This window comes from Astyanax mexicanus, chromosome 2 (assembly GCF_023375975.1).
Source record: "Astyanax mexicanus isolate ESR-SI-001 chromosome 2, AstMex3_surface, whole genome shotgun sequence".
Lineage (NCBI taxonomy): Eukaryota > Metazoa > Chordata > Actinopteri > Characiformes > Acestrorhamphidae > Astyanax > Astyanax mexicanus.
Genome location: NC_064409.1, coordinates 51,595,141 through 51,613,528, shown reverse-complemented (window position 1 = coordinate 51,613,528; position 18,388 = coordinate 51,595,141). Strand labels below are relative to the sequence as shown.

Sequence of the window (18,388 nt, the reverse complement as noted above, 5' to 3'; positions counted from 1 at the left end):
TATAGTGTAGCTCAGTGAAACCCCGTATTACAGAGAAGCAGTCATGGCACAGAGAGCATCAATGTAATAAAAAAGCAGGACACAAGGTGAGCCTAATCTATCATCACCGTGCCCTCTCTGCCTCTTCTCCTCCCCCAGCCTGTCAGCACCTGTTCATGGCCACAGGTGCCCGACACTGACAAATGACTGCACTGACACCTCGCCTCGCTCTGGAAGCGATTCACACAGAAATGCAGAAAAAGAGGAGAAAAAAACTCATTACATCAACACACTCAATCCAGGTTTAGTGTACTGCATGTGCCATTACATTCTACAGCACATTTAGCCTTAGCTGTGAATACAAGAGTCCGTGTTTCACCAAAATATATATTTTAATTTTATAATAATTGAATTATAGTCATTTATATAAAAAAAATTATTGTGTCAATTTCCCCTTGCGTTTATTATCATAAAATGTCTTTAACTGAAACTAAAAGCATAATTTTTAAAATCATTAAATCATTAAAATGGTATAATATTGGGGCGCAGGGTGGTCCAGCGGTCTAAAGCGCTGCCGCTATGAGCGGGAGGTTGCAGGTTCGAACCTCTGCTCATGCAGCTTTGCCATCAAGCTGCCGGCGCTCAGAGGGAGCACAATTGGTCCTGCTCCCTCCAGGTGGGTGGATGGCGCTCTCTCCTCTCTCCATCACTCCTACGGTGATGTCCGCAGCATAGGGCGTCTGTGAGCTGATGTATCAGAACCGAGCCTCTGCGCTTTCCTCCGAGTGCGCTGTGATGCTGCTCGGTAATGCTGCATCAGCAGCAGCTCGAAAAGAAGCGGTGGCTGGCTTCACATGTATCGGAGGAAGCATGTGTTAGTCTTCACCCTCCTGGTGTGTTGGGGCATTACTAGTGATAGGGTGAGTCCTAATGAGTGGGTTGGATAATTGGCCATGTAAATTGGGGAGAAATGGGAAAAATTAGAAATAAAAAAATAATCTACTCAATAATTCCGGATCAGTTACAGAAATTAACCCAAATTCTGCAGGTTTGAAAACAGACGTAAAAACTAGACAAACATAATGAAACTAAAGGTTTGAAGGACATGAACTGTTTACTTTGTATATAGGAAAATACTGATTTTAAAATGAGGTTCAGGAAAAAGCCAATTTTAGAATTGTTATTTATTATATTTCTAAAGTTGCAGACTTACTTACATTTTTTTAATTATTTTTTATTACAAGTACAATTAGAATTTGTAGCAAAGTTTATTTATCCTTTTTATGTAATGCTTAATAGAAATCTTTAAGATCAGGCAGACAATTGACAAAAATGCTGGCCTGTTAAAGATTAAAAAAGAGGGTTTAATAATCCAAATGTTAGGAATGGAAATGTATTTGGCTCAGCTCACAAAAAAGAGCAGGCTCTTTCAGATCCCAAGATGCTCAGCAGATTTTTTGGTTATTAGATTTTATTTATAATCAAATTGTGTAAAAATATACAGTACCAGTTAAAAATTGCAACACAAAAGGAATCGTGTTGTAACTTAAAATTTTTAAACGGAGCAGAATGCATTCAGGTGACTCTTATCATGGATGCTGTTAACTTGCAGTTTCTGAGGCTGGTAGCTCTAATGAACTTATTCTGTGCAACAGAGGAAACTCTTGGTCTTCTTTTCCTAGGGCGGTCCTAATGAGAGCCATTTCATCACACCACATCACAGCATATTTAATGGTTTATGATGTAAATTTGGTAAATGTATTTTGTAAATCTCCTCTACTTCCTGTTTGTGTGCTCACTATGCTGCATGTTTTTGTAACTCCTCCCTGCCCACTAAGTGATGGCTCACAGACGCCACACATCTTGGACAATCATGCGTGGTTTTAGCAGAAAAATCATCATTTTAAAGAGCTGGATCTTAGACCTGGATCATTATATCCGACCCATCACTCAAACATGTCATACTGTCTTCAGGTCCACCTCAAAAGCTTGCATTGATGCTATTAGAGCACATAAGTATAACATGTTTTTTCCATTGGTTTCGGTCAGAGACAACGCAAACACACTAAGAAATTCGGAGAAAAATATTAACTTCTGTTTTTCTGTTTCTATACAAAACATTTGACTCTCATTAGTTCAGGATGAGAGCTTACCTGAGATGCGCACTTGTGCCACAGCTCCATCTCCACCCTCACTGTGTGCTCTCACCTCCACCAGGTAATCTCCATCCTTGTGCATGGGCAGGTCTATCGACTGTTTAGTTGTGGTGTAAAGTGTTCCAGTGTTCTGACCATCCTGTCTGTACAGAACCTACAGGATACAGACACACATGAATATTTGATAACATTAGCAGAGCATGTTAACTTGCTAACACTTTGCACTTTATTGTAAATTTAGCCAGGTATTAAAATTATATCCAATTATATACAAAAAAAACTTGTAAACTGGCGTTTTTTTATGAATTCAAAGTATGCTGTTTAGTGTGGAGAGAATTAAGAGTGATTAGGAGAGGTGTTTTGGCTTTTTTAATGGAATAACTGAAGATAATTTTGTGGTTTTACAGCTAGAAAAACCACTAAGCAAAAATTTTGTTTTTTCCCCGTTCAAGCAAGACATTGACGCACTTGACCAAATGCCCCAATCAGCCTTGATTCACCCAATTATTCGGAAAGAAATACAGAAAACAAACTTAAAACCCTGTTTCTCTGCAGTAAGATAATTTATTTACATTCTGAAAACTTTGAGGGCTTTGGAGACTCCTAGAGGATACTTGGAGAAGCTGCTCACTGTTTACTCTCTACACCACTTAATAATTTCTGATTAGTAACGGGAATCAAACCCAAATTCTTACATTTGCAAATAAACATTAAAAACTGAATTGGAAAGGACATAAATTATTTTGATTTGTATTCAGGAAAAAATGTATTTAAACATTGTTGAAAAGTGTCAGATTTATTTTTATTAATCATATTTTAACGGTTAAACATATGTAGTGCTTGAACAGAAATCCTCAAGATAGGCATGTAATATCAGGCAGAAAAAAAAAAGCTACAATGTTTAGTAGTTGCCAGGGTGTTTCTAGGTGGTTGCTTTGAAGTAATGCACTATCATAATTTATGTTTCTGTATTGGATACATGCAAACATATCGCCTCTGTTGGGCTAACCCTCCTCCTCCTCGCGGCCAAGAAGAAGAAAAAGTGGATTTAGTAGAAGTAGACCTTTAAGGATGACTGTGCTGTAAAATGATTATTAATTTTAGTATGACGTTATTTCATATTAGGCACAACCTAAATGTTCTCAACCTGTACCTTGTAACACTCCACTGAGGACTCGTTGGCTAAAGGCCTCACTGGCTCCCAGGCAATGTTGACTGTAGTCCCACTGGAATGCATCTTTTTGCTGATGATTTTTGGAAGCCGACTTGGAGCTGTGAGGAGTAGTAAGATTATAGGTTATACTGTGTGTCAGATTATAGGTTACCTCAAGTTAAAATCTTTACATGATGAATAAATGCAACAAGAAGAAACTGTATAATTAAACAAGCAGCTGCTTTTAGCATTTCCCTTGATGAAATCGTGGCACTTACGAGCTTTCTTCGTGTGGATCTCGTACCGTTGGCTGGCTGGTCCATATCCTGCCCCATTGAAAGCACGCACTTCAATAACATAATGAGAATCCGGCTTCATGTTGTCAAGGCGTGTCTGGTTATCTTTGCTGGAGATGCGCATCGCTAAAGCCTCATTCTCCATCGACTTCCTCCAGTACCTCACCTGCCACAGATACAAAAGAATTCAGATTCATTACCAATTTATTCATTCATTCATTTATTTCACAAATCACTGACAACATTTCTCCCAAGTTTACAAATAAAAAGATTGCAATTTAGAGCACTTATTTTGCAGAAAATGAGAAATGGCGGAAATAACAAAAAAGATGCAGAGCTTTCAGACCTCAAATAATGCAAAGAAAACAAGTTCATATTCATATTACATTCATATTTAAGAGTTTAGAAATCAATATTTGGTGGAATAACCCTGGTTTTTATCACAGTTTTTATGCATCTTGGTATGTTCTCCTCCACCAGTCTTACAGACTGCTTTTGAATAACTTTATGCCACTCCTGGTGCAAAAATTCAAGCAGTTCAGTTTGTTTTGATGGCTTGTGATCATCCAGCTTTTTCTTGATTATATTCCAGAGGTTTTCAATTTGGTAAAATAAAAAAATAAAAAGTTTTTAAGTGATTTCCAGAGCTATATGACCATAAAGAATTAAAGCATTTTAGTATAATGCAACTATGTAAAAGAAGCTTAGTATTAGTTGGGACAATTAAAGAGATCAGGTTCTCTTGAGTCTGTCATGGATCATCTTCATACCAGGCTACCTACGTTTGCCATGTTCTTGCTGGAGCGTGGTGTGAAGTGTGCAGGTGTGATGCACAGTATAAACCAATAGGGTGTCGGAATGGTATATGTTTATACTTCTTATCCTACCATTTTTTTTAATGCCGAAATGTTGAAAAATTGATTACTCCAGTAAAGTATAGATAACCAGAATTTCTGCTTAAGTAAGGTAACAAAGTATTTGTAATTTGTTATTTGACACCTCTGCCAATACATATAGCTAAATCTAATGCTTATCAGTCACTGCTAATACTAAACAGTGACATAATATCAGGGATCTCAGGAGGTTCAAACAAGCCGGTGCTGCTTAGAAAATGTAGCCACTTTCTCTTCATAAAAAGCAGATTCAAGTGACAAGTGTTACTGACCTGATAACCCTCGACAGTCTGCTGTGGAACTGGTATCCACCATATGACAGCCTCGGTCGCTGAGAGAGTCCTGGCCTCTACAATGGTGGGGGCCTCTGAGGGCACTGTGAATACACAGGAAGATTAAGCAAAGCATTCCACAACAAGGACAAACTGATATGTTTCTGTCATAAATAAAAATAAACACTTGACTGTTCCTTTATTTATCATCAAAAAATACCTGCACCCAAAAGGAATCAACCAACAAGAATGGAACTTGGTGGAATGAAAAATGCGGTAAGTCTGTATTCAAGCTGCATGGAAAGGAATATCACAGGACCCCATTATGAGCCTGCTGTGTTACACATGCGTTACACGTTACAGTACTTTTGTATGTGTAGCTAAAAATAGGAGTTTCCCAATTATTGTTATTGTTCCTGGTAACCTTTTTCCTTTCTTTTTTTCTTTTCTAATTTTCCCCATTTTCTCCACAATTTTGTTCAGCCAATTACCCAACCCACTCATTAGGACTCCCCCTATCACTAGTAATGCCCCAACACACAAGGAGGATGAAGACTAGCACATGCTTCCTCTATAACATGTGAGGTCAGCCACCACTTCTTTTAAAGCTGCTGCTGATGCAGCATTGCTTAGTAGCATCACAGCACACTCGGAGGAAAGTGCAGCAACTCTGTTTCGAGACATCAGCTCACAGACGCCCTGTGCTGCAGACATCACCCTTTTCGTGATGTGGGGAGAGAGCGCCATCTAACCACCTGGAGGGAGCGAGGCCAATTTAGCAATTTTGCTCCCTCTGAGCGCCGGCAGCTGATGGCAAACCTGCGACCTCCTGCTTATAGTGGCAGCTCTTTAGACCGCTGTTCCTTTTGAATTCCTTTGCAACCATACACTTCTTTCAGGGTGCAACTATTTTTGCAGCCACTTCTTTTACGATAAGCACAATATATATATCAATGCAAGTTATTACATTACATTTTCTGAAGCTAAAATCATTCTCTCTCCCTTATGACTCCTTGTATGATTTATGACCCATGTACTGCCCTACATCTGCTGTGGCCACGTCTCCCCTTGTGCTGAATCTCAGTCTGGGCTTGGCCCCAAGGATGTGTCAAAGTGTTCAACTGCTCTCTCACTAACATCACAGTGGGTTACTGGGGTGACAGAGCCTCGAGATGTATGAAAGAATGTCGGGCCGAATGGTGTTACGGCTGTCTTTCAGTGTGTGTTAATAAGTGGGTTAAATGTCTGGAATATCCTCAGCTGGAATTACAAGCTTAATGTCAGCATTACCGTGATCAGAGAAAATCCCCCGACTAGACGGGAGGCGAGGCTCCTAGTAATAAGGTTCAGGATTTGGGAGAGAGGATGGTGTTGAATAAAGGAATGAGTGGATACAGTGGTCTGAGTGCGACTGCGGTGCTGGTTTAAACTCGAGACGGGAATTAACAGAAATTAGCATGTGTTCGTTTTGAGGATTTTATATACTATAAACCTCTTATTTACATAGTAATGCTTATAGTTACTGCTTGTGCATATTTAAGAGCTGTAAAGACATTGGTTGTATTAAATTGTAAAATACATGCACCAAGAAAATGTATAAGGTTCACTACAATAATAATAATAATGTTATCAGTTCTTTATGGCATGGATTTCAGAAGATGTTAAAACATAGCTGATTGTGATTGAATGCAGAAGGTCTGGTTTGTGATTTGTTATATGAAAAACATCAACCCTTTAAATATTCTAATATTCTGAGAACAGGTTGGTTTTAAGCTGTGCTTTGATAAGCGAGAGCATGAGGTAAGAAACACTGAAAGACCTGCCCACCCATAGAGGAACACCTGAACCTAGGAATAGCTAGAAGACCAGAGCCTGACAGAGAATAAGGCAGTAGGAGAGGAGATGTATAAGTAAGTGCATTGCCATGCAATGCTTTAAAGGTCAATGGAAGGATTGATGTATGTGAGTATGTACGTGATGTGAGCAGATTTCTTTGTGTGAGCTAAGATTCTATACGAAACCAATTCAGAAGATGGGCAACCGTAGCCATGAAGGGGTTCACATGGTCAGCAACAAACCTTAAACAGGCTGAAGCATTTAAGACATGATTGTTTGGTATTACAGGCCTGAATGTGCCCAGAAAATACCTACACTATTACAAAACCTCCACCAGAGAGTGAAAGCAGCAACAGTGAAAGACTACGAAAGCTACTTGCTTATATAGTCCTGATTTTATGTATTGCACTGCTGCCACATGATGTACAGACAATTGCACATGTGCGTCAATAAATTGCTGTGATTGCATGTTTTAATGCTAACTGATGCCAAATAGGCTCTCGTCTGAATTTTCTCTGGTTTTTAAACCAGAATTCAAACCAGCAATCCTTGAATCATAGTGACATAGTTGGTTTTGCTACTGATTGTATGCTACTGTATATCAGGTGAACATAACAAAAAGCATTACTGCTTTGGACCAAGGTTATTATCATTAAGGAAAACAAACGAAATAACGAAAAACATTTTCGTTAACTGAAACTAATAGAAATGGTAATTAAAAGAAAAAATGGTAACTAACTGGAACTGTATTGAGTGCTTACAAAACTAACTAAAACGAACTGAAATTACAGATACAATACCCTTTACCCTTAACTTGTTTACGTGTTTCTCAGATTGAGCTCTCTGACGTGATGTGTGTCTCATGTTTATGTGTGTACTATTGGCTATTTTAAGCAGCAGTATTACACATATTTTGTACTTAAGGCTGCTAGCTTTCGGAGACGTTTACTTTTACACTGGAAGTCTCCATTGCCACCTTCAGACCTCATGTGGTTATCTGATTTAATGTCCTTTCTGAAATTGGAAAAAATCAAATTTACCCTTAAAGGTTCAACTCACAAATTTTACCGAACTTGGCGACCTCTTCTTCATTATTTTGACCATTTACCACATCTGTCTATAAATTGACTGATTCTTGAGAGTCTCTATCTATTTTACTATTATTATTATTATTACTTTTTCTATAAATCTATTCGATCACATTGTGTGCCTACTATATTCATTGTTACTTTTCCTTTCATTAATATAATTGTTATTTTAAATATTATATAGTTTTTATTCACATTTGTATGTTTTATATTGTATTTCATTGTTTAGCCTAAAAACGCTGCTTATCCTTTTTTTTTTTTTTTTTTGTATTGTCTTAGACCAACATAGGGGAGGGGGGGTGGTGTGTGTGTGAAATGTTGTGTGAAAAAAAAAAAAAAAACGGATGTTATCATTGTTTTTGTTATTATTTGCACTGTGACTTAATATAATGTCCCATTAAAACATATAATAAAAAAAATAAATAAAAAAAAAGGCTGCTAGCTTGTGGACTGTTATAGTTTTTTGGAGAGTTGGTTGTTTCACAGCAACTGAATTTTTTTGTTGAGCTTTATTACATAACACCTTTTTGAATACTGCTCCATATAAATAACCCAAAGTATGAATAAATAAATAATAAAGTAATAAATATTATTAATAAAGTAATAAATAAAACTAATACTAGAATGAATAAAAACTTACTAAAACTAACATTAAAAAAGTAAAAAACTAGCAAAGCCACTCTAAAAAAAACTAATTAAAAAACAAACTGATTTGCAGGAGAAAAGTGAAAATAAAATAAAATTAAACTATAATGAAAAATTAAAAACTAGTATAACCATGCTTTGAACACATACCATCCTGAGCAGAGTAAATGACAGCAGTGAGGCTGTAGGGTCCCTCTCCTTTACTGTTGAAGGCCTTTACTTTCACCTCAAACTTTGTGGCAGGGAGAATGGAGGAGTCTTTGTGGACATAGCGTCTGGCTTGAGGGTCGGCAACCGTCACTTTACGCCACTCAAAGCCACCCTCAGGCTTAAAAGCAATGATGTAACCAAAGTTACTGCCGTAGTAGTACTGAGGCTGCACAGGCTGAGGACGGAACAGAAATCAGGGTCACTTACATAAACCTCTTTATACACTGTAACTGATTTAAAAACAACATGACAGTATTACACTAGATATAAAATGGGGGGAGGGACAATCACAGAACAAAACATCATCTACCGTCCATGTGATGGTGAGCTCTCTACTCATTCCCCCACCTCCGCCTACATCTGAAGGTGCCACCACAGGAACTAAAATAAGAAAGCAATGTGAGAGTTTGCATTTCAGGAAACTGTTGTGAACTCTAACAGAGCCAAACATTATAAACCATGGACTAGTGTACATTTTAAATCTGAAAAGCAGCAGCAAATGTCGGCAGCTTGCTGGAAATGCAAACCACAGGCAATATTAAAATGAAACCCGAGAACATACCTGCGTCCAGTGTTTGAATTTTAGGGGAGGGGTTGCTGTGCTCTCCTGTACCCAGAGTGTTTGTAGCAGTGACTCGAAACTCATATTCTGTCCACGGAATCAAACCATCAACTGTGGCTGCTTCTGCATTGCCTTCTACATTAGGAGGAGCTGAGAAGACATAAACATCAACACAACTATAGGTCACTTAACACTGTACAGTCTGCACAAGGCATGTTATAGTGCTTATTGTTATCTTACACCCTGTCAATTAGTGCTGGGCGATTATGGCCTAAAAAAATCCGATTTTTAATTATAATTAAACTACAGATGACAAAGAAATGGTTTAAAAATAGGTTTACCTGTACATAAAAAATTGGTGTTTCAAAACATTGTTTACAAGCTCATGCGTTAATATCAGGCGCTGACCTCTTGTACACAAAGCCACACACACTGACGGGCGCTGGATTATACTTCAGAGCGCGGGTCTGTGACTTAAAATGGAGAAATAACGCACAAAACTGCTGTTGTTTTTTTTTTCGGCGATAATATCGCGACATTAAACAATGCAGGGCGTGACGGTCCAGCAAGCGACTGAAGCGCGGCTACTCCACCGCGACCTCCCCGCGGCGCAAGCCCGTCCGGCGAGCGACTGAAGCGCGGCTACTCCACCGCGACCTCCCCGCGGCACACGCCGGTCCGGCGAGCGACTAAAGCGCGGCTACTCCAACGCAACCTCCCCGCGGCACACGCCGGTCCGGCGAGCGACTAAAGCGCGGCTACTCCAACGCAACCTCCCCGCGGCACACGCCGGTCCGGCGAGCGACTAAAGCGCGGCTACTCCAACGCGACCTCCCCGCGGCACACGCCGGTCCGGCGAGTGACTAAAGCGCGGCTACTCCACCGCGACCTCCCCGCGACGCAAGCCCGTCCGGCGAGCGACTGAAGCGCAGCTAGTCCACCGCGGCGCACACGGCCCGGCGAGCGACTAAAGCGCGGCTACTCCAACGCGACCTCCCCGCGGCACACGCCGGTCCGGCGAGTGACTAAAGCGCGGCTACTCCACCGCGACCTCCCCGCGACGCAAGCCGGTCCGGCGAGCGACTGAAGCGCGGCGCAATATTGGTTATGTATATGTAGCCCCGGCTAAAAATATAAACTCCCTAGTTCTAAAATAGATACACTAATACATAAAATAAATTAATTAATATACATTCATAGTGATGGTTTAAAAAGGTACTAACAGGCTCAAAATAGTAATTGTGTTATTTTCTGTGTTTTTGCGAGAAGGTCACTTAAAAGTGATTAAGGGTGGAGTAGAGGATTTGAAGGGGCCCGCCCACGAGAGAGAAGTTAGAGGGAGAACAGCAGCGATGCAGGAGTAGCAAGGGAGAGGCGAGGAGGAAAAAAAGTTCCTCCCGGGTGAACTAAATTCACTAACAATCAGTATTAATTGACCAACCGGTAATTTTAGAGACACTGACGGTGTGCTGGTGGATAAAGCTGGGATAATCTCTCTAAGCAAGTTCTGTTAGCCCTGTTAGCTTAGCCAGCTCAGCTAGGTATATTTAGCCTGCTCTACGCTAGCCGCGAACTCTCCTCTGCAGCGCTCCTAAAGACTGTTCTCTGGACTGGGGCCCGTCCACACGAACCCGGGTATTTTTAAAAACGGAGGTTTTTCTCTCTATTTTGGCCTTCCGTCCACGCGAAAACGCCTTCCAAGGTGGAGATTTTTGAAAACGTGTTTTTGAGCCGTGTAGAGGGAGAAAACGGATCCTCTCATCTGACGTCACACAGCCAGTCTGCGCATGTCTGCTTTTTGTTTGCATTAGCTTAGAGATCGGGAGGACGGCGCAACAATAGCAGACTTCGGCCGCAAGTTTTTCAGAATATTTACACACAGCTGATCCAACTAATAAACTAACTGCCCTCTCTGACCCAACAGCGCGGAATTACCCAGAACCAGCTTTAAACGCTGTAACACGTTTTACCCGTGTAGCTGGGACGAATGATAGTGGCGTGTTGGCTGTTCTACACGCTACTCTATCGGTATGAGCTTTAATTATACTCGTCCAACACCACCCTGGATATACTGACCGACCAGCTACACCAGCAAACTCAAAATACACCCTTTACTGTTACTGGAGCTCCTCATCCAGCCTGGATTTTACAGCAGGTCAGTAATGTGGGTTATAGTGATTTGTTTATAGATTTTTATTAAGTTTATTATGCAGTGAAAAAATAAGATGTTAAAAAATAAGCCACGTTAAGATTCGTCCCTCAGCAGAAAGAAGTGTTTCAGACTCTGGTTCTTCAGTTAACGTTAGCTGGGTTAGCTTTGTGGTTTTGGAGTAACACTGTAATGCTAGTTTTCCTGCTGTATCACTCAGCTCGCCTCAGCGAGAGCAGAGTTAGTTGATAAGTTGGATCAGGTGTTTTGTAATCAGTATAAACCCGTGACCGTAATTTACGTGAGCATAAAGCCAGGGACAGCACCTAGATTGGTTCTGTTCTCTTGTGGATTATTAACATGTTCACAGCTTAATTTAATGTTACTCTCACATTACACATAACAGCGGAGGTAACATTATTGAAATACGCTGCGTGCAGTTTTTTCCTATCCTCCTGTCCGGAGAACGGAACCGCCGCGAAAGGAGATTCTGGACCAGGCCTGGATCAACAGGCACCTGGTGGGACAATTAAAAAAATTAAGTAGTTGTTACTGAGGAGTGACAAGAAAACCTCCAAATGTCTAGAGAATCGCTGTTCATTTCAGCGGTTTTGAGTGGTATGGCGTTTCAGTGTGGGCGGGGACATTTCTGAAAACGCTGCTTATGTGGACGAAGATATTTTTTAAAAACGGAGACAAAGACCTCCGTCTTTAAAAATACCCGTGTTCGTGTGGACGGGGCTTGACTCGTGTTTTCGCCGCCTTCTCTGGACACCAGGACCGCTAACACTGCTAACCAGATAGCGCTTTGAGTCCCGGCGTAGCTCAAAGTGCCTCTGGCTCTGAGGGAAAACGCTCTGTGCTGCAGGACCATGCGCTCTGCTCCCGTTCATATCCACTGACTCTGAGGTACTCTGAAACTTTTATTTTGTCTCGTTACAAAGAAGCAGCCATTAAGTTTTAGGCCACAACGCACGCCCGCTTTGAACCAGGCCTGCACCGTTTTGTTTTGTTTTGTTCATTTCTTTGCGAATTTATGAGTGTTTGAGTGTATTATTTAAAGTGGGCCCACATATATAATTTAAGGTGGTGTTTTATTTTACAAACAATCTATAAAAGGTACATTTCTGATTAGGGTGTAAATATATAATTGACAGTGTAATTTTAAAAGTAAGAAAAAGGGTATATTATTAACCTAAAATCAATCCTACAGCTAAAATCTAAAATTCTAAAGGACACTCAATTCTAAGCCTTATTTGAACTATAGCTTTGATACACTCAGTAAACTACTGGCTATTTTTTTAATATATCTTTGTGACAGTCCTATTATTGTGTTTTTATATTTCCTTTTTTGCTTTTAATTCCTACAAACCTAGAGAAGGGAAAGAATAGTTCTCAGGCCATTATTTTTGCCAATTAATTGAGGATAGGGGGTACATATACTTCGCTGTGTAAAGTACTGGTAATATTGATGTTTAGTTTATGTGCATTTATGTTGTACATTTCATAACTATTAATAGCTAGGTCTTAGCATTGTGGTAGGTCGTTAATACTGTGTATGCTGGGCAACACTTAAGTTGTATGTCTGCTAGTATTTCTAGCATCTGTTTTATTCCCTCTTTATAGAAAAAACACACATACATACCCACGTTGGATACCTGTATCAGGATTATAATTGTTATCCTGCCCCGATCACTGAAGTGATTTGCTAATCCAAAATTTATCCAGTTATAGTCCACGTTATAGCACCTTTTAATGGGTGCCAGATGGATGGGCCATTACCAAAGTTGTAGTGATACTTCTTAGATGTATTCCTGGTATATACATGACACTGTGGATCAAGGAATGTTAAATGCCCACACAACAAAACCCATTATCAGGTCTCGCTCCATCTCCAATAATTCACATTGCCTTGCTTACAAGAAAACACCTCATCATTTATACAGGCTTGGGCATTCTCAGTGTTGGTGTACTCACAGGTAGTTGCGAGTTTCCAATCTTCTTCTGGTGTTCTGACCTCTCTGTACTGGATGGTGTATCTGGAGATGGGGCTGAGGTTGTCCGAACCCTGACTCCAGACAAGCCTCACAGACTTTGGCCCGATGTCCTTCACCAGCAAACCTCCAGGAGGTCCAGGAGGACCTGAGTGTAGAGTGAGAGAGAAACTGCTTACTAAAAACGGGCTTTCATTTGCATTTTATTCAATAAATAGCTACAGGGTTTGGATGTAGATACACAGTATTTAATTTCACTCAACATTTTCACCTTCCTGCAAATAATAATATTAACCACTGTCCAACGCTGTGGTAAGAAAGGAAATATATGCTGTTTGCTCTCCACATCATATCCAACACTTCAGCACAAAATATTGTAAAATAATGTCTTGTAGCTGGAAGGTTTATGGTTGAGGTCACAAGCATATTACCCACTTCCTATAAATGTTTTCCTCATAATACATTTGACCAATCTGTTGGGTTTGGCTTTAGCTACCATTAAAATCCTGTAAATCAACCCTGACCTCTCGGTGAAAAGCTCGTCATCCATTATTTCTCTGTTTATTTTCCTTGGTGCGTTTTACCCTCTCTTTCCACAGAAGGGAAAATAAATCAAGTAATAGAAAAGCCAGACTGTCAGCACACTAGCTCTTCAGCCCCCACTCACACAGAGGCAGCAGAGGAGAACTGTTAGTCAGGGTCACTTGCCACGTTCATGTGCTGATCAGAAAATCCTACTTCCCATTTGTAAAGTCAAAATTACAAGCTTGTCACCTTCAAGTGCTTTGTTGTTAGCACAGCATGAAAAATGGTTAATTGTACCTGCTTTGTGGGAAAACCTCTTTAGCAGAGCAGTCAATTTGCTAAGAATATAAGAATAGGTAGTTTTGTTTTATATCAGGTTAAATGTGTGGAGATTACATATAAAAATGATGTGTACAAACTGATATTTAAATGAAAATCTTTGTTTTAAAACTGAACAAATTTGGCTAAATATCAAACAATATGTTTAGAAGGTTTGTTTTTTGCCACTTTTATACTGTTACATAAATTTATTAGAATAAACATTATTTTTGATGTCCTTTTCATACAAAACTTACATTTATTTAAAGTATTTATTGAACAATGAGCATTTTTAACATTCCAGCAGACATACCAACAAAGCACAGTACACTGTTAATATTACATTTATTTTGGCCCCCAAAAATATGAAACCCCACCATCACTGGACATTGTTGATCAGTGGTCAACCACTAGATAGAAATACGGATCTTGCACAGTTGCAGATGCACACTGATTCTAGCATTGACGTCTGCTCTGTCTGTTAACTCTGCTAAATCAGCCAGATATTTTTTACTGTATCGCACTCAAACTTCCATATTTGTAAAACTAAGAAGCATTGTGAAGCTAACTGGATACCCCTCTCAAGAGCAGAGCACGTTTTTATTCACCATTAAAACAATAGCGACAGTCAGAATTAAGCGCTCAATAAGCAGACCTTTTTAGTTGACTTTCCACCTTGAGCTCCACAGTGCGGTTCTGTACAGAATGTCAGACTCGTAGATGGTGCTAATGTTCCACAGCCATTTATATTAATGTGGTTGATTATTAAAAGCAAAGGATATCTCATCTTGAGTGATGATGCAAAATATTACAAAAGTTTGACCTGTTTACCTGTAAAGGATAATAATGTGGCATCCAGACCAGCCCTTGATCAGTATTGTTGACTGACCGATGTTACTGATTATAAACTATGTTAAAGATAGTTTCTTGTAGTAGTTATAGCATTAATAAAGGATGTTTTTTACCCTTTCTTTCACATACATGCAATTTGCTGAACCACAGTACACTACATACTTCCTAAGGAACCGAGCTGAAGGAAAGTTAGATTATGATGGTTCCTGTCAATTCCATACACTGACCATAGCTGACCATAGTGTTAAATGCTCCTTTATTCTTTTTTTTTCCTTCAAAATATGTTCCAAACTCATGACAGCACTGTGGTCTCTGGCTTACTAGCATGTCCCATTAGTAGCCGCTAGCACCTACCGAATACTGCCAGACAAAATCACACGTCTGTCCACAAAAGTGGTCAATAAATTTGTTATGATCTCCTTGTAACCATAGCAGAATAAGGGGAAGTATCCAAATCTCAATCTCTCATTACCACTCTGAGGCCAAAACTAACAAAAGTCACTTTCATTAACTGGCCATCTCTGTCCGTGAACTCTAGATCACACCAGGAGGAACTGTACATTTCAGACTAAAACCCCCGGTCTCTGGTGAACGCGGCTGACTGTAATTCTGGCTCTGTCTGCACAGCTGGCCTCCATCCAAAACAGAAAGCTTTCATGCCTGTATTTTCATGCAGTGTGTGTGTGTTTGTGGGTATTCTGACAGTGGCAGTATAAAGGGGGCTTAGGCTGGCAGAACTGTCCCAGCAAAAGCAGCATATTCTGCTTACTCTTATTTGATTTACACCTCATTATCCACCTCATCACCCACCACAGCACCACGCCAGCCCAGCACAGGACAGAGCATTACTCTGGTACTCTGGGCTTCACTGCATCCTTCAGCACAGCAGACAGCATGCTGAAGAGTTCAGTTTAGTGGAAAATTTTATGTACAGTTTTAGAACAGTATTGGATGTCAAAACATTTCTTTAACACCATAAAACACCCAACGTAAAGGTTTTTATTCAAGTTAATATGTAAACTATGTAAACACAAAGACAAATATTTAAGAATTTCTTTAATGGCTTCCCTACCAGATTGTGACACAACACACCTTTTCTTCTTCTGTTGTGTAATAGAAATGAGGATTAATAGAAAAAGTCTTCAACTTCTTGTAAGTAGTCCAAAAGTTCTAAACCATGCAAACAAAGCATTCTCCCTTCAAACACACCGAACCATGGTTCAGCCAATGAATATTGAGAACAACTCTTTTGTTCTGTCCAAAACAGCAACTTAAAACCTTCTTATCTTTCGATAGAAGTCAATGTAAAAAAGTTTATTTCAGATAATTTTGGAGAATTTCTATTGCTCTATTCATCAAGTAATTTAAAGACAGTATAAAGGACAGTTTGTGTGTTCAATTATGTCGACATAAAAATGTATAAAAAAAGGACTGTGACAATCTATTGTCCACAAACCGAGGTCCAACAATACTACAAAACTAAAGTGTGGCATATTTTGGCATTCATATAAACGACAAACAAACATTTATAAATTAATACAGTGAATATTTGTGTTTTTCTTAATATCACATCATCACAAAATGTTTTTTTTTATAGTGTCAGAATTTGTGGCGCTATTATTGCATACAATATGATATGGCACACGCCTAGTCTTTCATTCAACAAGCCTTTATGCAGGGTCATAGAGTGCTAAGAAGCAACAGCTATAATGAGACCACTTCATATTAATTTCTATGGATTTAAATTAAAAGGACGTCATAAACTCTGAAGGTGTGGTGTAATGCGTAAGTGCCCCTAACATCTGTCCATATAGTCCATATCTTCTACCACCAAAAAGAATAATTTATTTGAACATACAATAAGAATGAGATTTATTTAGACAAAGTATACTATTATCCATATTTCCCATACTTGAACATGTTAGGATTTTTTTTTTTGTACAAGTATGAGCTACACTTTTCTTTCCTTCAAAGAGTGTGTGGTTGTGTGTGTGTGCAAAGATATGTCTCATACCTCTCACCACCAGTTCAGCGGAGGCAGTAACGTTGTCCACAGGTGTCTGGGCCGTGCAGGTGTAGCGGCCTGCAAGCTTCAGCTGGGTGTTTTTAATCAGCAGCTCAGAGCTCGACATGCCTGCCTGACCATCCTGAAAAGACACACACATAGCCTTTGTGGTGTACTCATATCAGTGTGAATAACTTTTCACATCAAACAGAACTGCAAGCTGATACTAAGCAATATTTCTAAACAAAACTGAAAGAATATGATACAACATTATAAATAATACAAAACTTTTTCTTTAGCCTGAATGAAAGCACATCATTAACAACCATGTAAAAGGCGCCAAAATGTCTAAAACGTAAGACTTCATTACTTATTAAAACTGCAGATCGTTCAACAGTTTATTTCAGGAGTCACATGCTTTATTGGACATTTGAATAGCAGAGAGAAAAGACTATTTAGTGCAGTAAGTAATGCAGCTCTGCTACAACACAAACAGGATATAGCGGAACATCCACTAAATGCCTAAATGCCAAAGCAAAGAGCCCCGGCTATACGAAGGCAGGCTGCCACAGGCCATCATCCATCATTAGTCCATTATAGGCTGCCCTCTCTTACGCTGAGAGGAGATGAGAGATGATGAATGCAGGTAGGTGAGGCAGGACTATTTTAGAGTCAATGTCAGCCTGGCTTATTGAGAATGGATGAGTGAGGAAATCACTGCTCAATTCTAAAAGGCCAACAGCATCAGTCATGCCTTTCAGAAGCCTGCCATGCCTAGTGGGAACAGTATGAATTTTCACGAACGGTGTACTACTGTACTGTATTTGTGTGTGGTTGTGCTTACATTCCTAATGAAGCAAAACCTTAAGAATCTGTTGATTGAACTTTTTGTAGTGTTATTTTAGCTTCGCACATGAAAATGTCAAGCCATTAACTTACAACTTACCTACGGACTATGGGGAATTAGGGTTGCATGATATAAACAAACTGCACTTTACGTTTTTTTCTGAAAACAATATTTGATCTCTAAATATACAGGACTTTTCACAAGATTTCTTAAAAAAAGTCTGTAAATGTCAGTTATTCAACATGACATGATGATTAATGCACTAATGTATCTACAACTGGCGTAAAATGAAAAGGATAATTCCCGCTGGAAGATGTCATAGAAAATAAGAATATGAGCTTTTATTTTGTCCCAAGAAGCCAAAATGTATTATTTAATTTGCATTACCTCACATTGCATGATCTATGAATTGATTATAGTGCATGCAAACATTGCAGGGACAATTCTGCAGATATATTGTGTACAGCCCTACTGTGGGTAAAGAAAAGAAATCACTGTATTAACTCTAATATTATCTTGGGTCTCCATCTGACAAAAATGTGAAATATATTTTCTGTGCTTCATATACAATTAATTTACTTGGTTTCCCTAATTATCTAATTAACATA

The 18,388-nt window shown here is 39.4% G+C and overlaps 1 protein-coding gene across 2 annotated transcripts in view; it reads right to left on the bottom strand.

The window, feature by feature from the left end:
- cntn1a (contactin 1a) overlaps positions 1 to 18,388 on the bottom strand; it is a 129,902-nt gene that overhangs the window by 7,530 nt on the left and 103,984 nt on the right. For both annotated transcript variants that reach the window (XM_022672333.2, XM_007244332.4), the window contains exons 15-23: positions 16,943 to 17,075; positions 13,217 to 13,381; positions 9,091 to 9,240; positions 8,839 to 8,909; positions 8,469 to 8,703; positions 4,750 to 4,853; positions 3,567 to 3,750; positions 3,289 to 3,407; positions 2,133 to 2,289 (exon numbers count right to left, since the gene is read on the bottom strand). In XM_022672333.2, coding sequence (XP_022528054.2) covers positions 2,133 to 2,289; positions 3,289 to 3,407; positions 3,567 to 3,750; positions 4,750 to 4,853; positions 8,469 to 8,703; positions 8,839 to 8,909; positions 9,091 to 9,240; positions 13,217 to 13,381; positions 16,943 to 17,075 — 1,318 coding nt within the window. The remainder of the gene's footprint in view (positions 1 to 2,132; positions 2,290 to 3,288; positions 3,408 to 3,566; positions 3,751 to 4,749; positions 4,854 to 8,468; positions 8,704 to 8,838; positions 8,910 to 9,090; positions 9,241 to 13,216; positions 13,382 to 16,942; positions 17,076 to 18,388) is intronic.